At 44.6% G+C, this 22,342-nt stretch overlaps 1 protein-coding gene across 1 annotated transcript in view; it reads left to right on the top strand.

Moving 5' to 3' along the window:
• Nucleotides 1–14,848, top strand: part of LOC117501865 (SH2 domain-containing adapter protein E-like) — a 29,442-nt gene extending 14,594 nt beyond the window's left edge. Inside the window, exons 4-7 of the mRNA XM_034160829.1 lie at nt 6,689–6,925; nt 9,198–9,402; nt 13,538–13,657; nt 14,606–14,848. Of these exons, the coding sequence (XP_034016720.1) occupies nt 6,689–6,925; nt 9,198–9,402; nt 13,538–13,657; nt 14,606–14,789 (746 nt within the window). The 3' untranslated portion in view covers nt 14,790–14,848. The remainder of the gene's footprint in view (nt 1–6,688; nt 6,926–9,197; nt 9,403–13,537; nt 13,658–14,605) is intronic.
• The last annotated feature ends 7,494 nt before the right edge of the window (nt 14,849–22,342 follow it).

The following is a 22,342-nucleotide window of genomic DNA, read 5'->3' as shown; positions in this document are numbered from 1 at the left end:
ACCCCCCCCCGTCCCCTGAAGCATACATAAGCCCCCCAGAACCGTACGGAGGCTGTGTTGAGACGTGCTCGGACTTCTTAATGCAGTGTTCGCTCGTCTTTGCACAGCGTCCCGTGATGTACGTGTCCGATGCTAGCCGGGTAGCTTATGTCATTAATCTGCTTCGAGGAGAGGCACGCGCCTGGGCTACGGCGCTGTGGGAGCAAAATTCACGGCTTTTAACCACATACACTGGGTTTGTAAGGGAGTTTAAACAGGTGTTTGATCATCCCAATAGAGGCGAGACTGCTTCAAGCGTGCTGCTGTCAATGAGACAGGGGCGTCGGAGTGCAGCTGCTTATGCAGTCGACTTCCGCATCGCGGCTGCGAGGTCAGGCTGGAATAACGTTGCACTCTGCGCTGCCTTCATAAACGGACTGTCTCCAGTCCTGAAGGAGCACTTGCTGGCTAAGGATGAGCCGCAGGATTTTGACGGGCTTGTCGATCTGGTCATACGGTTAGACAACCGGTTGGAAGAACATCGTCGGGAGCGAGGCGAAGGACATGGCTGGGCGCGAGCCATCCCTCTCCCTTCCGGGTCCAAAAGGGTGCCGCCGTCCCCACACTCCACAGCCGGAGAGCTCCGTGTGGCAACAGCTCCCCCTGCTGACGAAGCTATGGACACGAGCAGGGCCAAAGTTAAATCCAGTGACAGACAACGGAGGCTGGCCCACGGGGAATGTTTTTACTGTGGCTCATGTGAGCATATACAGAAAAACTGCCCCAAACGGTTAAACTACAACGCCCGCCCTTAGAGACTGGGCTAAGGGTGGGCCATAACATTCACGATGAAAAATCCGATAAATCTGCACGCATCCCAGTAACTATCCTGAGTGGGGATCTAACCCTTCACGCCCCAGCACTGGTAGACACGGGGTCGGAGGGGAATATGCTGGATAGCAGATGGGCAACGGAGGTTGGGCTCCCTCTAGTGGCTCTCCCCTCTCCATTGAAGGTAAGGGCACTAGATGGCACCCTTCTCCCATTAATCACACACCAGACACGGCTCGTGACATTGGTTGTGTCTGGGAATCATAGGAAGGAGATCATGTTTTTCGTAACACCTTCTACCTCCCGAGTGATTTTGGGGTTTCCATGGATGGTGAAGCACAATCCCCGGATAGATTGGCCGTCTGGGGTTGTGACGCAGTGGAGCGAAACCTGCCACCGGGAATGTTTAGGATCCTCGGTTCCACCTGGTGTGACAGCTAATGAGGAGGTCAAAGTTCCCCCCAATCTGACGTCGGTGCCTGAGGAGTACCACGATCTTGCTGACATCTTCAGCAAAGATCTGGCACTCACTCTTCCCCTGCACCGGCCGTATGATTGTGCCATTGATTTGATCCCGGGCGTTGAGTACCCGTCCAGCAGGCTGTACAGTCTCTCACGTCCTGAGCGCGAATCAATGGAGACCTACATCCGGGACTCTTTAGCTGCCGGATTGATCCGGAACTCCACCTCCCCGATGGGTGCAGGTTTCTTTTTTGTGGGCAAGAAAGACGGCGGACTCCATCCATGCATCGATTACAGAGGGCTGAATGAAATTACGGTTCGCAACCGATACCTGTTACCGCTGTTGGATTCGGTGTTCATGCCCCTGCATGGAGCCCAAATATTCACGAAACTAGATCTTAGGAACGTGTACCACCTGGTTCGGATCCGGAAGGGAGACGAATGGAAGACGGCATTCAACACCCGTTAGGTCATTTTGAGTAACTGGTCATGCCGTTCGGCCTCACCAATGCGCCCGCGACGTTCCAAGCGTTGGTTAATGACGTCTTGCGAGACTTCCTGCACCGGTTCGTCTTTGTATACCTGGACGACATCCTCATCTTCTCCCCGGATCCTGAGACCCATGTGCAGCATGTACGTCAGGTCCTACAGAGGTTGTTGGAGAACTGGCTGTTTGTGAAGGGCGAGAAGTGTGAGTTCCACCGCACTTCTTTGTCCTTCCTGGGGTTCATAATCTCCTCCAACTCCGTCGCCCCTGATCTGGCCAAGGTTGCGGCGGTGAGAGATTGGCCCCAACCAACAAGCCATAGGAAACTACAACAGCTCCTCGGCTTCGCAAATTTCTACCGGAGGTTCATCAAGGGCTACAGTCAGGTAGTCAGCCCCCTGAAGGCCCTTACCTCCACTAAAGTCCCCTTCACCTGGTCGATCGGTGTGACGCTGTGTTTAGGGAGGTTGAAACGCCGGTTCTCGACTGCAACCAGTTCTGGTGCAGGCCCGATCCCAAATCAACCAGTTTATCATTGAAGTGGATGCCTCTGACTCAGGGATAGGAGCCGTGCTGTCCCAGAACAGGTAGTCCAATAAGGACCTCCACCCTTGTGCCTATTTTTCCCGCAGGTTGACCCCGGCAGAGAGAAACTATGACGTCGGCAATCGGGAACTCCTAGCGGTGTGAAAGAGGCTCTTGAGGAGTGGAGACACCTGTTGGAGGGAGCTGCAGTGTCTTTCACGGTTTTCATGGACCATCGGAACCTGGAATACATCCGGACCTCCAAGCGTCTGAACCCCAGGCAAGCCCGCTGGTCACTGTTCTTCGGGCATTTTGACTTCCAGATCACCTACCGCCCCGGGACTAAGAACCAACGATCTGACGCCCTGTCCCGGGTCCACGAAGAGGAGGTCAAAACCGAGCTGTCAGATCCTCCGGATCCCATCATCCCCGAGTCCACTATTGTGGCCACCCTCACTTGGGACGTGGAGAAGACCGTCCGGAGGCCCTGGCACGGAACCTGGACCCGGGGACCGGCCCCAAGAACAGACTTTACGTCCCACCAGAAGCCAGAGCTGCAGTCCTGGACTTCTGTCACAGTTCTAAGCTCTCCTGTCATCCAGGGGTGCAAAGAACCATGGCAGTGGTTCGGCAGCACTTCTGGTGGACGTCCATGGAAGCCGACGTCCGGGAGTATGTCCAGGCCTGCACCACCTGCGCCAGGGGAAAAGCTGATCACCAACGGGCACAGGGACTCCTTCAACTGCTACCTGTGCCTCACCGCCCCTGGTCCCACATCGGCCTGGACTTCATCACGGGCCTCCTGCCGTCCCAGGGCATGACCACCATCCTCATGATAGTGGACCGGTTCTCCAAGGCGGCCCACTTTGTGGCCCTCCCGAAGCTCCCGACGGCCCAGGAGACTGCAGATCTCCTGGTCCACCATGTCGTACATCTGCATGGGATTCCATCTGACATCATTTCCGACTGTGGTCCCTAGTTCTCCTTGCAAGTTTGGGGAAGTTTCTGTAGGGAACTGGGGGCCACCGTGAGCCTCTCATCCAGGTACCATCCCCAGACGAACAGACCGCCGGCGTTCCCCGGCCCCTGCATACCAGCCCGGGCAGGAGGTTTGGTTATCCACCAAGGACATTCCCCTGCAAGTGGAATCCCAAAAGTTAAAGGACAGATTCATCAGACCTTTCCCCATACTCAAAGTCCTCAGTCCGGCCGCAGTGAAGCTGAAGCTACCAGCTTCACTGCGGATTCACCCCGTCTTCCATGTGTCCCATATCAAGCCCTGCCACTCCTCTCCACTCTGCACCCCCTGACCGGCGCCGCCTCCTGCCCGGATTATCGATGGGGAGCCTGCCTGGACCGTGCGCAGGCTCCTGGACGTCCGTCGAAAGGGCCGGCATTTTCAGTATCTAGTGGACTGGGAGGGATATGGAGCTGAAGAGCGCTCCTGGGTGAAGAGGAGCGTCATCCTGGACCCGACCCTCCTGGCAGATTTCTACCGTTGTCACCCCGACAAACCTGGTCGGGGTGACAACGTTGAGGGGGGGGGTCCTGTTGTGTGGCCGCCAGAAGAGGAGGTACTGCTGGCCCACCACCAGAGGGCGTCCTGCCTGAATGGCGGGCTTCAGGCACAGAGAGGGCGCCAACCAGCCTCACGGGAGCAGCTGGAGATGACAGCTGTCCCTCTCACCATCTGACAGCTGTCCCTCATCATCATCACCATCACTATAAAATCTGGGCAGCAACTCCACCTCGCTGCCAAGAAATCAGTCCTACCTAGCAGGTAAACCTCTCAGCAGTTTTGGTGCCGATCGCACAGTGATCTTTGATTGTCTTGCAGGCGTTCCTTGGACCTTTCCACAGCTGAGGCTGGGATTGTACATCCAACAGGAGATGACGTATCTCTCTCCTACACGATAATAGTTGTCAGGACCTGCACATGGTTATTTGGAGGTGGAGGTGTTTGCCCTCCGGACGGAACTGTTTGCTGACTGTTTACTGGGTGTGTGCACACACACCTACCATTAACTGTTTCTGCTTCCTGCCAGCAGTACCAGATCTGACAGCTGGAGATGGTGGCCACCTGGGGACTCAGGACTTGGTGGCTCCGGTGTGTTCCAGATCCGTTGCAGTGGAAATCGTGTGGGACCGGCTCTTCTCTGGACAGACGTCTTCTATCCTCAAGCCTGCCCACACGTCACCGTTGTACATTGTTTGACTCCAAAAACTGTAATTGTTTGTATCTCGTTGTGCACTTCACAACAGTAAATTGTTACTTTTGGCTTATCCATTGTCCATTCATTTACGACCCCTGTTGTGGGTCCGTGTCACGACACTTTCCCAACAGGAATCTCTTTGTCTGACAACTTCCTGAGAGACTGGCGCTTTGCTTGATCAAAATGTTTTCAAAAACTGTGAGGCACATCGAAGTGGACCCTAACCCTAACCCTAACCCTAACACTAACCCTAACCCTAACCATTCGAGAAATTCAGCTGGTTGTCTGTGAAAATTTTAACGGCTGATGAGAGATTATAGACTGTTGCTGTCGCTTTAAGGACTGCCCACGGAGCGGGATGTCACGGCGTGCCCTGAGCCGCCGCTGTTTGCCTGTTTCGAGCTGAAAGCTTCCAAATTTAAGCCTCTGTTGACCCAGGACGTCGTGACAGAACAGAGAACTTTCAGAAGAGGTCGGGATCAGCAGTTTATCCAGACATTCCACTGTTAAAGGAGATTTTGTAATGAAAGAAAGTGCGGACGGGTCCGTGCGTCGGGACGCAGCCGGCGCTGTGCAGCGGCACAGGAAAACACCTCCGTTAGAAGCCTTAAGGACAAGTTGGAACATGTCCAGCTGTTAAACAATTTCTCAGATACTCACTCAACTGAAAGCCATCAAAAGCCGCCTGGTTTTTACAAATGGTTATCAACACGGAGGTGTTTTTCCTGTGCAGCCGCACCGCGCCGGCTGCATCCTGACGAGCGGACCCGTCCACACGTCTTTCATTAATAAAATCTCCTTTAACAGTGGAATGTCCGGATAAACTGCTGATCCCGACCTCTTCTGAAAGGTCTCTGTTCTCTCACGACGTCCTGGGTCAACAGAGGCTTAAATTTGGAAGCTTTCAGCTCGAAACAGGCAGACAGCGGCGGCTCAGGGCGCGTCGTGACGTCCTGCTCCGTGGGCAGTCCTTAAAGCGACAGCAACAGTCCATAATCTCTCATCAGCCGTTAAAATTTTCACAGAAAACCAGCTGAATTTCTCGAATGGTGTCCACTTCGATGTGCCTCACAGTTTTTGAAAAAATTTTGATTAAGCAAAGCGCCAGTCTCTCAGGAAGTTGTCAGACAAAGAGATTCCAATGGGAGGGGTAGACCACTCCTCACTCAAAGCCAGCCCACAGGCGAATGACGTAACCGACAGGCGTGAAAAACTCACGCATGCGCATGAGGGTTCAAGGTTGTCTGATGTAATCGCACGTGATTCAAATCCATATAGTTTTTGAAAAAAATAAAAAGGTACGTTAGTTTTATCACAGACCTCATAATTCAGCTGATAAAATGACCTGGAGGTGTGGATGATGTCACAACGTCATGGGCTGGTTTTGACGACTGCATAATTTCTGAAATGGATGTGGGCCACAGGAACAGGCCCACTGAATGGCATGAGCACTGATGGATGACGCCTGCCTGTGGACTGGACACCTGCGTGGGCTGTTTCTTTCTCTTTTTGCTCTGTATGCACCACTCTGCATTTAATCATTAGTGATCGATCTCTGCTCCCCTCCACAGCATGTCTTTTTCCTGGTTCTCTCCCTCAGCCCCAACCAGTCCCAGCAGAAGACTGCCCCTCCCTGAGCCTGGTTCTGCTGGAGGTTTCTTCCTGTTAAAAGGGAGTTTTTCCTTCCCACTGTAGCCAAGTGCTTGCTCACAGGGGGTCGTTTTGACCGTTGGGGTTTTACATAATTATTGTATGGCCTTGCCTTACAATATAAAGCGCCTTGGGGCAACTGTTTGTTGTGATTTGGCGCTATATAAAAAAATTGATTGATTGATTGATTGATTGATTGATTGATTTTGTTGTGTTATGTTCTCTTTTATAAAACTTTGCAAAATGCTGTAACTGTTAGAATACCCTAAGCAGAGGGTCACCCGTTTGAGTCTGGTCTGCTTGAGGTTTCTTCCTCAATATCATCAGAGGGAGTTTTTCCTTACCACAGTCGCCTGTGTGCTTGCTGTAGGGGTTGGTAAGATTAGACCTTACTTGTGTGAAGCAACTTGAGGCAGTTTTGTTGTGACCTGGTGATATATGAACTATATAATTTGAAAAATAAATTGAATTGATGTCTACCAGATATGGTTACTGTGCTTTTGGAGCCATAGGCTCTCTTTTAACCTTTTGCTTTCTGCAGAGATCAGACGCCGAGGATCCAAGGACCTGCTGAAGGTGTGCGTCGTAATGGATGGAAGTGAGGGCACAGGTGACAAAGGTCAGCCTGCGACCTTACAGATCTATGATGTCACATGCGAGGGAAGTGGCGACGGCAACAAGACCACAACAACACGACCAGAGTTGGACTCTCGCCCCTCCACTGAGTACGAGCTGCCTTGGGATCGGAAGAAGGAGCACGTTGTTAAAAGTCTGTCTGGTAAAGTATTCTAAATATATGAAACTGTACAGATATGCATAAAGCGCTTTATAATACAATCATGAATAAGGAAAAACCTAGTAGCAATTATGACAAAAAAGTGTTAGATAAGTAAATAATAAGAACAGGGCTTTGAAACAGAATTTCTTTTAGTCAGTTTGATTACAACTTAATGTTCCTGAATTTGTTAGAACCAAAAGAAATACTAGTTAATGACGTTCTGTTAGGCTGTTTGACATATGTGTCTTTCAGACATTATAAAATGTCTGTTGATATAGTCTTACTCTATATTGTGTCGCTAATGCGCAGTCAATAAGCTAGGCTACACTGGGCACATTGTTTAGCCTAACTGGAGCTAGCTAAATATTTCCAGCACCATCTTCCTTTACATTAATAGTCTGACCATCAAACTCTGATGAAGTTGATGCTTAAGACCAACATTTCTAAGGCACATAGTGCAATATTGACCACTTCTGTTTGGAAACAGGGAAACCACATTTTATTTTAATAGCTTGCTGCCGGTAAATTTCTGTCCGCCATTCAAATATGTGCAGATTGATCAGAGGAAGACAGGAAGTGAACTCAGCACCAAGTTACTTCAAGAAGGAAATGTTTTAATTGGTAAGAATTATAAAAAATAATGTTATTATTAACTAGTTACCATTATTTCAAAATAATGTGTCTGTTGTGGGGCATTAAAAATCAAAGTTTCTGGTTTCCTTTTTGTTCCTAGTGATACATTCGTTGTTTTCTGATTCTCCTTTTGTTTCTTCACTGGTTCAAAGTCTTCAATGGGAATAACACCACTTTGTGATTGGACAAAGTTTTATTGATGAACTGACATCTTCCCTACGGTAATGGAAATAAGGTACTAAGCTCTAAGTCTACTGATGGGACTTCTGGGAAAAAATACTTTATTTCTATCGAACAAGAAGTCCTGCTGCAAAACATGTAACAGGCAAGCACTAAAATCTTTGATTTCAGACTTTACATATGTTTTTAACTGTAAAGCTTTATTCACTATGACCGCAAAAATATGTTAGCTGTTTAACAATTGTCAGCTTTAAATTTATCAGAAGCTAATTGGTCCGCTGATGGTTTTCAAAGTTATCTGAAAAGCTAATCTGCTAATGAAAACATTAGCTTTGATAATTAGCGGTTAGCGGAACTGTGCCCACCACCGTGTGACAGTTGATCTATAGAGTCACTGAGCAACACATACTTCAGAAAAAAATGTGCTCAACAACAACAACAACTAAAGAAAGTCAAATCAAGTCAAGTCTGGGAGCATGTGCTGACTGATCATGTTGGTTGGTCATGCATTGCTGAATCATCACACCACAGACCACCCTGGATCCTGAATGGCACCCAGACAACTGGTCCATTCCCACCTCTCAGAAGTAACCATCTATCTGCCACAGCCCAGTGAATTGTGGGTGTCCACTTAACCTTCTTCAGCTGCCTGGGGCACCTACATGCTGGATCATGTCCACAGAGACATCCAGTCACTGGTTAGTGTCCAAGTCTCACAATCATACGGTAAGACAGGAAGCACCAGCTGGACCTTCATTCTCCTGCAGAGATATCGGCATCGGCCAATACCTTTGTCCAACAACCTCCTGACTCCAAAATCTTTTCCCAGGTGTTTCTCATTCTAAAAGGCTTAGAACCCTGAGACAAGTACATCATGGCCGAGATAAGTGAGTGTCTCTAAAAGTTCAACACTTAAACCACATACAGATAAACTTCTCCAGAAAGTCACTGAAAGCCTGGATCTTAAAAAAAAAGTCACAGCACAAAAAAAGCAGGTACATGGGTGGCTTTGAACCTGGGACTTTCTTGTTACATTGCTTGGCACCAGGCGTATCACACCAGATTTGATGGGATTATTTCCTGTAGAATTTACCACACTGTATTTAACTGAAAGCTCTTTTGCTGTAATGCAAAAATAACAGACAATACTGACTTCATTTCTTTGATTTCAATACCAACCTGTTTTTTTTTTCTTTTTTTTTTTTTTTACTGTTTTAGACAAATATGTTTGCCAGAATAACTCCAAAATACCTCTGGCCTGTGCTCACATTTGTATTTTATACTGTACATAGACCAGCAGCACACAGAGCATCAACACGCTTGCAACATCAAAGTGCTGTCTTCTTATTTTGAGTGCACTGGAAGACTCAGCATCCAGTTCAAACATAAGCAGATATCATTTTCTTGACATTTATTTGCATCAGATTAATATTGGCTCTTGTCATTTTGCTTCTCACAGCTCAGTTTGACAATCCCGAAAGGCTGAACACAGCCAAAGAGGAGACAAATCATCTTAGTCTCACCAGACATCATCTGAGGCAGAAAAGCTGGACGCAGAAGATCCTGAAGTCCTCCCAGAACCTGTTCCCTTCTTCCAGCCCCACCAGTAGCCCTGAACCTGATGGCTGCTGTGTTGACCCCAGTCTACCCCTGGAGACACAGAGGTGGGGAACTTGGGTGCATCATGTGAAGTGGGTGGATGCAAACTTGCAAAAATCATAGTTGTACCACTATGAAAAAAAAAAAAAAATTAAGGGAATTCTTTGAAAACACAACAGATTGCAATGGGGAAAAAAAAAAAAATCATGCTGGATATCTTTACTGATTTGGACTGGGAAATGTGTTAGGAACCAAAGGATGCCACACAGGGGAGGTGATGGTCCAGTGGTAAAGCGTTGGGCTTGACACCAGAGGATCCTTGGTTCAAATCCCAGCCTGACCAGAAAATCACTAAGGGCCCTTGGGCAAGGTCCTTAATCCCCTAGTTGCTCCCAGTGTGTAGTGAGCACCTTGTATGGCAGCACCCTGACATCGGGGTGAATGTGAAGCATTATTGTAAAGCGCTTTGAGCGTCTGATGCACACAGAAAAGCGCTATATAAATGCAGTCCATTTACCATTTACATCATTTCATGGAAATAAAAATTATCAACCTACAGAGGGCTGAATTCAAAGACCCCCCCCCCAAAATTATTCTGCAAAGAAATGATGTGGCAGGCTTGTCCATTTTGCCCAAATTTCATGGAAGTAACTCAAAATGGTACTCAGTAGTTTGTATGGCCCCACAGGATTGTATGCATGCTCGACAATGTTGGGCCATGCTGCTAATGAGACAACGGCCGGTGTCCTGGGGGATTTCATCCCAGATCTGGACCAGGACATCACTTAACTCCTGGACAGTCTGAGGTGCAACCTGGTGGTGTTGGATTGACCGAAACATAATGTCCCAGAGGTGGTCTATTGGATTTAGGTCAGGCGAGTGTGGGGGCCAGTCAATGGTATCAATTCCTTCATCCTCCAGGTACTGCCTGCATACTCTCATCACGAGACCGGGCATTGTCATGTACCAAGAGGAACCCAGGACCCACTGCACCAGCATAAGGTCCGACAGTGGGTCCAAGGATTTCATCCTGATACCTAACAGCAGTCAGGGTGCTGTTGTCCAGCCTGTAAGAGGTCACTGTGTCCTTCCAGGAATATGCCTCCTCAGACCATCACTGACCCACCACCAAACCGGTCATGCTGAATGTTGTTGCAGACAGCGTAATGTTCTCCATGGACTCTCCAGACCCTTTAATGTCTGTCACGTGCGCTCAGATTGAAAGTGACATCTGTGAAAGCACAGGGCAGACCTGCCGATTCTAGTGTTCTATGGCAAATGCCAGTTGAGCTCCATGGTGCCGGCCGGTGTGCACAGGACTTAGTACAGGACGTCGGGCCGTCAGGTCGAGCTCATGAAGTCTGTGTCTGATTGTTTGGTCAGAGACATTCACACCAGTGGCCTGCTGGAGGTCATTTTGTAGAGCTCTGGCAGTGCCCATCCTGTCCTCTTTGCACAAAGGAGCAGATACCAGCCCCTGCTGATGGGTTTAGGACCTTTTACAGCCCTGTCCAGCTCTCCTAGAGTAACTGCCTGTCTCCTGGAATCTCCTTCATGCTCTTGACACTGTGATGAGAGACACAACAAATCTTCTGGTAATGTCACATATTGATGTGCCATCCTGGAGGAGTTGGACTACCTGTGCAACCTCTGTAGGGTCCAGATACCACACCGTGCTACCAGTAGTGACACTGACAGTAACCAAATACAAAACTAATGCAAAAAATCAGTCAGAAAAGATGAGGGGGGAAAAAATGTCAGTGGCCTCCACCTGTAAAACCATTACTGTTTTGGGTGTCGTTTCATTGTTGCCCCTCTAGTGCACCTGTTCTTATTTTTTATAACACCAAAGCAGCTGAAACCAGCTTAACCGACCAGATCAAAATTCCAGGAGTTCAGTTGATTTGATACTATAGTCTGATTAAAAAGTGTTCCTTTAATTTTTTTTGAGCAGTATACCTGAAATACTTGATTCTACTTTGTGAGGGTTGCAGTCTCCCCAAGAATTGAGCAGCCTCACCATTAAACAGCTCCTCACCTAGCTGAGTTTGACCATATTGGGCTGAGTTACAAGTTATACCTGGCTGAGTTTGAATTTTCCCAAGTAATTTGATGCACTTGTATATACTACACAGGGAATTCAGAGTACTACTCGGCATAGCTCAGTGCAAGCTGAGAAAGGTTGATTAAACTTGTACTAGTTTTTAACATCTTCAAACTTTTGGGAGCTTGTTAAACTTCTAAATAACTCAGCTTAATTTATACTCGGGTTATTTTGGGGAAAGCATAGCAGAATTTGGCATAAGAATGTAGAGTAGAATGGGAGGCAGAGCCTTCAGCTTTCAGGCTCCTCTCCTGTGGAACCAGCTCCCAATTCGGATCAGGGAGACAGACACCCTCTCTACTTTTAAGATTAGGCTTAAAACTTTCCTTTTTGCTAAAGCTTATAGTTAGGGCTGGATCAGGTGACCCTGAACCATCCCTTAGTTATGCTGCTATAGACTTAGACTGCTGGGGGGTTCCCATGATGCACTGAGTGTTTCTTTCTCTTTTTGCTCTGTATGCACCACTCTGCATTTAATCATTAGTGATTGATCTCTGCTCCCCTCCACAGCATGTCTTTTTCCTGGTTCTCTCCCTCAGCCCCAACCAGTCCCAGCAGAAGACTGCCCCTCCCTGAGCCTGGTTCTGCTGGAGGTTTCTTCCTGTTAAAAGGGAGTTTTTCCTTCCCACTGTCGCCAAGTGCTTGCTCACAGGGGGTCGTTTTGACCATTGGGGTTTTTACGTAATTATTGTATGGCCTTGCCTTACAATATAAAGCGCCTTGGGGCAACTGTTTGTTGTGATTTGGCGCTATATAAATAAAATTGATTGATTGATTGATAACGTGGCTTAATGTGTTTTTTTAAAGTCACGCTGAACACCGTCCAAATATTCTGGCTCATCTCCAGTCAACTCATTCTCAGCTTTGAATAACTCGTACTCCATTTGCGATAGATTGGTATCCCTCACGATATCCCTTTCTTTGCATGGTTTTGGGCTTCGCCAACTGTTATGCTGCTGATGGTCTACGCTACGACATGGTGGTATCCAGTAGAGGTGGGCGATACTGGGAATTTTGGTAATGATCCGATACCAAGTAAATACAGGCCCAGTATCGCCAATATCGATATTGATATAGATACCAATACTTTTTCATATTTAAGCTTCATGGATCCAAAGGATCCAAAAGACCTAGGATAGAATTTCACCAAACATTGTATGTGACAACAAAATACTTTATTATCACAATCAACATTTTTGTTTAAAAACCTATCACTCAATGCAACTTAAAACAAAATCTCCTGAGGTAGAGGGCTGACAAACCACAATACAACAAAGTTAACACACCGCAACAAATACTGTAAACAGTTTCAAACTTATTCTGTTTTTCAAGTCGAACAGTACAATAAAATAATACAAAAAATAAGGAATTTCTTCCCTTCAGTGCACTTCTCTACGTTGTTTCTTAAATAAAGAATGTAAAAAAATAGAACTTAAAGCAAATTAAAACAATCTTCTGAGGTTAGAGAGCTGACAAACCACAATAGAGAAAAACTATAACACACCACAACAAATATTTTAAACAGTTTCAAACTTGTTATTTTTCACGTCAAACAATACAAGAAAATAATACAAAGAATAAGGAATTTCCTCCCTTCAGTGCACTTCTGGCTTTAAACAAAATAAAAACATTAAGTGAAAATTAAATAAAGAAAGTATAAATAAAGAAAGAAAAGTGCTGCTCTTACAGACACTAAGGAGACTTTGATTTTTTTTTTTTTGCGTTGGTATTGATATTATCGATATTAGGATTGATCCGCCCACCTCTAGTATCCAGGGCCAACCATGAGGTGGCTCTCGTGGGTGGGCATTGGGGAACATACTTTGTCTTATCAAAGATGACCATCTTTTATACACTACCCCATCATAATCATCAAAAAATATCCTCTGGTGTTGCTACTGGTCCTAAATCAAAATGCTGTGCTACATGTGTTTTCTTTTCTTTCTTTGGAACATGTCTTAGCCCAGAATTTTAATGGCTTTCAGCATTGTGGAAGACTATTATTAATTTTTAAGGGTTTGAGTGAAGCTTTGTTGTTTCCGGACTTTATCAATAGCAGATGAAATGTAATGCCTTCACTCCCTCCCCTGTCTCAGCTGGTACCATGGATGTGTGACTCGCCAGGAGGCGGAGTTTCAGCTGCAGGCCTGCAAAGAGGCCAGTTTCCTGGTGAGGAACAGTGAATCAGACAGTAGCAAGTACTCCATCGCCCTCAAGTGAGTGCAACCTGAAGTTACAGCTATACTGATCCAGACATTACACCACTTACTGATCAATCACATACCTTATCAATGGAATTTACAGTGTAATGATTGCAGATGACATGCACATGTCTCACTTTGAGTTTTAGTGTTTAACTCCTCAGTTTTTACAGGGGTCCCGTTGCGCAAAATCAATATCTGTGTTTCATTGTTAACTATGGCTGGAGTTTCATGTTAAACATCCTCAAAGTCTCGCAGATCTCCGTCTTTATATGTATATAACCAACACTGTTATCAGCAAAAATAAGACCTGGAGTTGTATTTGGTCCTTTTGCAACATGTCCATAGAGTCCATGGGAGGGAGTGACAGACTATCAGTCACATTCGCTGTGTTTCAATTCAGGGGCTGCATCCTTTGAAGGATGCATTTGTCAACTGCATACATCATAACTAGGCTGTTTTACATCTAAAATGCAGCTTTCGTTCTCCTGAAAACAAAGGATGCAACAGGTGTATCCTTCATAGCCCAAACAATCCCTGTTCGTCAAAATGGTTGGTGAATTAAACAACACAAAAGCACAATTTTGGGCTGCACATATACAATTATAATTCAATAAATTAAGTAAAGTTGAAATAAATATTGAAAAACGATTACTAATGTATGAGTGATGCACACCGTGGTAGCTTGTGGCATGAAAGATTGCTAGACAACAGGGGGTAGAGCCAGCCAGACCATCTCACCTCTGCAGTCTTGGAAGGCCAAATCTTCGTAGAACACAGCCTGCTCCCCATCTATTCCGTTGGGGTGCGGTGAGCAGCAGTTCCTTTTCATTTAAAGCAATAGGCACTAGGTTGATGCATTTTTGGCGTCCATGTGTTAAAATCTGCTCTTAAGCTACCATATGTCCTGTATGAGCTTACTGAAAAGCTGCATAACAACCCCTTTTCATTCTTTTCTTTCAGGACGAGTCAAAGCTGCGTTCATATCATTGTTGCCCAGACCAAAGAAAATGGCTACACACTGGACCAGAGCAGCTGCGTGTTTCCCAGCATACCAGAGGTGGTGCATTACTACTGCAATCAGCGGCTGCCTTTCAACGGTGCCGAACACATGACCCTGTTGCACCCCGTGCCTCGCATCCCCTAACTCTTGGGAAAAAACAAGCACACGTCTGGAAAATCACCTTCTGACATCTGACTGGTTGGGCAAAAACTGTGCTTCTACCACTAAAGCATTTTTGACAGGTGTCTGTTTCCTATTTTTAAAATGTAGACGTGGCCCCGTTTTTAAAACCCCACCAAGGAAGTTATGTTTGTGGTGCTATTTGTATTAGTTAGTTAGTAATTTAGTTTGGTAGTGAGGCAGGCTTTAGGTCAAAGAAGAGTTGTTAAAAATTTGGTGCAGATCCAGATCAAAGGATTTAGCTTGCCTTTGATCATTGACCTTTAATCTTTATTCCTTTGATTGTGACTCTGCTGCTGATCTTTGATCTTGATTACAGCAATCCTGATTGTTGAATCAATCAATCAATCAATCAATTTTTTTTTTATATAGCGCCAAATCACAACAAACTGTTGCCCCAAGGCGCTTTATATTGTAAGGCAAGGCCATACAATAATTATGAAAAACCCCAACGGTCAAAACGACCCCCTGTGAGCAAGCACTTGGCTACAGTGGGAAGGAAAAACTCCCTTTTAACAGGAAGAAACCTCCAGCAGAACCAGGCTCAGGGAGGGGCAGTCTTCTGCTGGGACTGGTTGGGGCTGAGGGAGAGAACCAGGAAAAAGACATGCTGTGGAGGGGAGCAGAGATCGATCACTAATGATTAAATGCAGAGTGGTGCATACAGAGCAAAAAGAGAAAGAAACAGTGCATCATGGGAACCCCCCAGCAGTCTACGTCTATAGCAGCATAACTAAGGGATGGTTCAGGGTCACCTGATCCAGCCCTAACTATAAGCTTTAGCAAAAAGGAAAGTTTTAAGCCTAATCTTAAAAGTAGAGAGGGTGTCTGTCTCCCTGATCTGAATTGGGAGCTGGTTCCACAGGAGAGGAGCCTGAAAGCTGAAGGCTCTGCCTCCCATTCTACTCTTACAAACCCTAGGAACTACAAGTAAGCCTGCAGTCTGAGAGCGAAGCGCTCTATTGGGGTGATATGGTACTACGGGGTCCCTAAGATAAGATGGGACCTGATTATTCAAAACCTTATAAGTAAGAAGAAGAATTTTAAATTCTATTCTAGAATTAACAGGAAGCCAATGAAGAGAGGCCAATATGGGAGAGATATGCTCTGTCCTTCTAGTCCCCGTTAGTACTGTAGCTGCAGCATTTTGAATTAACTGAAGGCTTTTTAGGGAACTTTTAGGACAACCTGATAATAATGAATTACAATAGTCCAGCCTAGAGGAAATAAATGCATGAATTAGTTTTTCAGCATCACTCTGAGACAAGACCTTTCTAATTTTAGAGATATTGCGTAAATGCAAAAAAGCAGTCCTACATATTTGTTTAATATGCGCTTTGAATGACATATCCTGATCAAAAATGACTCCAAGATTTCTCACAGTATTACTAGAGGTCAGGGTAATGCCATCCAGAGTAAGGATCTGGTTAGACACCATGTTTCTAAGATTTGTGGGGCCAAGTACAATAACTTCAGTTTTATCTGAGTTTAAAAGCAGGAAATTAGAGGTCATCCATGTCTTTATGTCTGTAAGACAATCCTGCAGTTTAGCTAATTGGTGTGTGTCCTCTGGCTTCATGGATAGATAAAGCTGGGTATCATCTGCGTAACAATGAAAATTTAAGCAATGCTGTCTAATAATACTGCCTAAGGGAAGCATGTATAAAGTGAATAAAATTGGTCCTAGCACAGAACCTTGTGGAACTCCATAATTAACTTTAGTCTGTGAAGAAGATTCCCCATTTACATGAACAAATTGTAATCTATTAGACAAATATGATTCAAACCACCGCAGCGCAGTGCCTTTAATACCTATGGCATGCTCTAATCTCTGTAATAAAATTTTATGGTCAACAGTATCAAAAGCAGCACTGAGGTCTAACAGAACAAGCACAGAGATGAGTCCACTGTCCGAAGCCATAAGAAGATCATTTGTAACCTTCACTAATGCTGTTTCTGTACTATGATGAATTCTAAAACCTGACTGAAACTCTTCAAATAGACCATTCCTCTGCAGATGATCAGTTAGCTGTTTTACAACTACCCTTTCAAGATTTTTTTGAGAGAAAAGGAAGGTTGGAGATTGGCCTATAATTAGCTAAGATAGCTGGGTCAAGTGATGGCTTTTTAAGTAATGGTTTAATTACTGCCACCTTAAAAGCCTGTGGTACATAGCCAACTAACAAAGATAGATTGATCATATTTAAGATCAAAGCATTAAATAATGGTAGGGCTTCCTTGAGCAGCCTGGTAGGAATGGGGTCTAATAAACATGTTGATGGTTTGGATGAAGTAACTAATGAAAATAACTCAGACAGGACAATCGGAGAGAAAGAGTCTAACCAAATACCGGCATCACTGAAAACAGCCAAAGATAACGATACGTCTTTGGGATGGTTATGAGTAATTTTTTTCTCTAATAGTTAAAATTTTGTTAGCAAAGAAAGTCATGAAGTCATTACTAGTTAAAGTTAATGGAATACTCAGCTCAATAGAGCTCTGACTCTTTGTCAGCCTGGCTACAATGCTGAAAAGAAACCTGGGGTTGTTCTTATTTTCTTCAATTAGTGATGAGTAGAAAGATGTCCTAGCTTTACAGAGGGCTTTTTTTATAGAGCAACAGACTCTTTTTCCAGGCTAAGTGAAGATCTTCTAAATTAGTGAGACGCCATTTCCTCTCCAACTTACGGGTTATCTGCTTTAAGCTACGAGTTTGTGAGTTATACCACGGAGTCAGGCACTTCTGATTTAAAGCTCTCTTTTTCAGAGGAGCTACAGCATCCAAAGTTGTCTTCAATGAGGATGTAAAACTATTGACGAGATACTCTATCTCACTTACAGAGTTTAGGTAGCTACTCTGCACTGTGTTGGCATATGGCATTAGAGAACATAAAGAAGGAATCATATCCTTAAACCTAGTTACAGCGCTTTCTGAAAGACTTCTAGTGTAATGAAACTTATTCCCCACTGCTGGGTAGTCCATCAGAGTAAATGTAAATGTTATTAAGAAATGATCAGACAGAAGGGAGTTTTCAGGGAATACTGTTAAGTCTTCAATTTCCATACCATAAGTCAGAACAAGATCTAAGATATGATTAAAGTGGTGGGTGGACTCATTTACATTTTGAGCAAAGCCAATAGAGTCTAATAATAGATTAAATGCAGTGTTGAGGCTGTCATTCTCAGCATCTGTGTGGATGTTAAAATCACCCACTATAATTATCTTATCTGAGCTAAGCACTAAGTCAGACAAAAGGTCTGAAAATTCACAGAGAAACTCACAGTAACGACCAGGTGGAAGATAGATAATAACAAATAAAACTGGTTTTTGGGACTTCCAATTTGGATGGACAAGACTAAGAGTCAAGCTTTCAAATGAATTAAAGCTGTGTCTGGGTTTTTGATTAATTAATAAGCTGGAATGGAAGATTGCTGCTAATCCTCTGCCTCGGCCCGTGCTACGAGCATTCTGACAGTTAGTGTGACTCGGGGGTGTTGACTCATTTAAACTAACATATTCATCCTGCTGTAACCAGGTTTCTGTAAGGCAGAATAAATCAATATGTTGATCAATTATTATATCATTTACCAACAGGGACTTAGAAGAGAGAGACCTAATGTTTAATAGACCACATTTAACTGTTTTAGTCTGTGGTGCAGTTGAAGGCGCTATATTATTTTTTCTTTTTTAATTTTTGTGCTTAAATAGATTTTTGCTGGTTATTGGTGGTCTGGGAGCAGACACCGTCTCTACGGGGATGGGGTAATGAGGGGATGGCAGGGGGAGAGAAGCTGCAGAGAGGTGTGTAGGACTACAACTCTGCTTCCTGGTCCCAACCCTGGATAGTCACGGTTTGGAGGATTTAAGAAAATTGGCCAGATTTCTAGAAATGAGAGCTGCTCCATCCAAAGTGGGATGGATGCCGTCTCTCCTAACAAGACCAGGTTTTCCCCAGAAGCTTTGCCAATTATCTATGAAGCCCACCTCATTTTTTGGACACCACTCAGACAGCCAGCAATTCAAGGAGAACATGCGGCTAAACATGTCACTCCCGGTCCGATTGGGGAGGGGCCCAGAGAAAACTACAGAGTCCGACATTGTTTTTGCAAAGTTACACACCGATTCAATGTTAATTTTAGTGACCTCCGATTGGCGTAACCGGGTGTCATTACTGTCGACGTGAATTACAATCTTACCAAATTTACGCTTAGCCTTAGCCAGCAGTTTCAAATTTCCTTCAATGTCGCCTGCTCTGGCCCCCGGAAGACAATTGACTATGGTTGCTGGTGTCGCTAACTTCATATTTCTCAAAACAGAGTCGCCAATAACCAGAGTTTGATCCTCGGCGGGTGTGTCGTCGAGTGGGAAAAAACGGTTAGAAATGTGAACGGGTTGGCGGTGTACACGGGGCTTCTGTTTAGAACTACGCTTCCTCCTCACAGTCACCCAGTCAGCCTGCTTTCCCGGCTGCTCGGGATCTGCCAGAGGGAAACTAACGGCGGCTAAGCTACCTTGGTCCGCACTGACTACAGGGGCCTGGCTAGCTGTAGAATTTTCCACGGTGCGGAGCCGAGTCTCCAATTCGCCCAGCCTGGCCTCCAAAGCTATGAATAAGCTACACTTATTACAAGTACCATTACTGCTAAAGGAGGCCGAGGAATAACTAAACATTTCACACCCAGAGCAGAAAAGTGCGGGAGAGACAGGAGAAGCCGCCATGCTAAATCGGCTAAGAGCTAGTAGCTGCGCTAAGCTAGCAGATTCCTAAAAACACGCAAAGTGAATAATGTGTAAATAATTTAGAGGTGATTCAGCAGAAGGAGTGCTTTAGTTAAGGCACGTGAAGATTACACTGGGAAACAAATCGTTATCTAGATAACTAGATCAATCTAACTGCGCAGATTAAACAGCTAACAGATACAGCAAAACACCGCTGTGCTCCGGAACAGGAAGTGATACAATACCGCAGTGAGAGACAACCACCAGTAGAGGCTTCAAAGATCAGATCAAAGGAAACAATATGAGAGATACACTACAAACACGCAAGCAAGCAACAACATAATCTGCTTTGAGAGGATCAAAGAATAAAGCTCAAAGTTTTGAATTTCGGATGAGTAATCAGGATCAAAGCCGAACGATAAAGATTAAACACCAGCATTGAGAACCACAGAGGTTCATGCTGATTTACCACAACTTTTACACCATTTGCCATTCCTGACATAACTCCAGATATAAATTGAGAACAGTCTGCTAACCCTGTGTCACCCAGGTTCAAAGATCAGGCATTAGGATCAAGTATCAGCTCTAGGGACCAAAGGTGAAGGATCAGGATCAAAGGACTGTTTGACCTTAGTGGATGTATAGGTGCCCTTCTAGGCTTTTCTGCTTTTGCAGTTCAGTTTGATCGATTGAACACTCTTTGTGCTCACTCTCTGGGTGGCTTCTTCTGGATTTGTTTTGATGTGCATCTGATGCAAAACATCCTGCTTGTGTTTTGCATGTAAACACAAGGGGAAACCATCACAGATGGCAAAGCACTTTTATGGATCAAACGTGACTGATGCTTGTAGATGGATGTGGAAAGTACATAGATACATATGCAAATACATATACAAATACAAAGATGTGATGTATTAGTCTCCATTAAAGATTAAAAATAGTGTTTTGTAAAAATAGTGTTTTTCCTGTGTGGAGGCAATCCCTTCAAATTTTGCTTCACTGCCTCCGTCTTGTGGATACAATGGTTCACTACACCAGCCTACAAAATTAAAGATTTTATTTTATTTTCATGATCCATGTATCATGTCATTCCACATCAAGATGTGAACAAAGACCACTTATGCTCTGTTTCGCCTGGTGGCAAATTTCTAATTTATGCCTTTATCCCTGTTAGTTTTGCGTAACCACTATCTGTCCTTTGAGGATCTCCACCGTTTTACTGTGAATGAGGGAATTGTTTTCAACTGTTTAGCTGCAGTGTGAAGCAATGAGTGATTCACCCTGATGCAATGTGCCATTTGGCTTTAAAGAACTGAAACCACCAATAAACACCAGTTTTTGATAAGTAACTTTGTTTATTTCAAGCAATATCTCTGAGAAAATGATTCAGGTTATTTATGAATGATGGGCCTGCCAACGCTGATGTGACATGTAGTAAAAACATGGAAAAGGTTCAGGTCTATTCATGGAAAATGTGTCAGAATTTAAATAAGGGGATAAAAACAATCACAAAAGAAGTATGTTATAGTTTATTATTATGTATATATTATTATAATTTTTTTACTTTCACTTTTGATGCTCTGTGTGCTTCTTACCCTGTGTGCTGCTATACAATGCTGCTGGAACCTTAATTTCCCTGAGGGAGCCTTCCCAAGGGATTAATAACGTTCTATCTAATCTAATCTAATCTAATCTAATCTAATCTAATCTAATCTAATCTAATCTAATCAAGATCTGACTTATCCCTGGATGCTAAAACCACAAAACAAGGAACTACGAACATTTATATAATGTGCACACGCTAAAAAAAATATCATATGCCGCCAAAAATAAATAAATAAAATTTAAAATTAAATCAACATTTTACAGGTGGGTTTGATATTAAACAGAATTGTGATACTTTAAGCAAAAAACTTAGACAAGAATAGACATTTCAGACTTTTGTAACATAGGTCACAGAATTCCATATCTGGACTTTTGTTTTCTGTATGAGACACGCCCACTGAGATGGCGTGTGCTGTGTGTGACACACCCACATGATCAGTGGAAGACAGATGGAGTGGTTCCATGTGGGAAGCAACAGTTCCTTACCTTTTAAAGTGACAGCAACAGAAATTGTGTCAGCGGCGGAAAAATGGAGCAAAGGAGATGACTGAGTGAAGTACACAGTGGTCTGGGTGTGTGTGTGTGTGAGAGAGAGAGTGAAAGAGAGAATGTTCATGTAGAGAAATGTACTAAATCAGAGAAATAAACCAGTCTTTTTAACAGCAGCTGTGCAAAAACACAAATAACACACATTTTTGGAGCCAGGATACGACTTCATTCTCTATTTCCTAATGTAGAGCCTGTGGAACACATTTGATCTACACTCCCTTTGTTTTGGCCCACCATGACAACTGATACACTTTCTACAAGTTAATGAATTAATTTTAAGCAGATGAAACAGCAGCTCAGTGGGATAAGGAGTTGGGCTACTCGTAAGCAGATTTGGGTTTGAGGCCCAGTCATGCTGCCAGTTTGTTTCCTTGGACTAGACACTTTATCTGTATTGTCTCAGTCCACTCAGCTGTATGTGGTTAACCAGCCTTGGCTGTGCAAGTAATGTGGAATGGACTGGTGTCCCATCCACAGAGAGTCATAGACTCTCATCTGCTTTATGCTACAGAATCTGAGGATGAGCACCAGTATGCAGTAGGCCCAGAAAGTATTCACAGCGCTTCACTTTTTCCACATATTGTAATGTTACAGCCTTATTCCAAACCGAGTAAATTCATTTTCCCCTCAAAATTCTACTCAC

The sequence above is a fragment of the Thalassophryne amazonica genome, chromosome 20, assembly GCF_902500255.1.
Source record: "Thalassophryne amazonica chromosome 20, fThaAma1.1, whole genome shotgun sequence".
Classification (NCBI taxonomy): domain Eukaryota; kingdom Metazoa; phylum Chordata; class Actinopteri; order Batrachoidiformes; family Batrachoididae; genus Thalassophryne; species Thalassophryne amazonica.
Note: the sequence above shows the minus strand (reverse complement) of the source record. Positions and strands in the feature narration are given on the sequence as shown.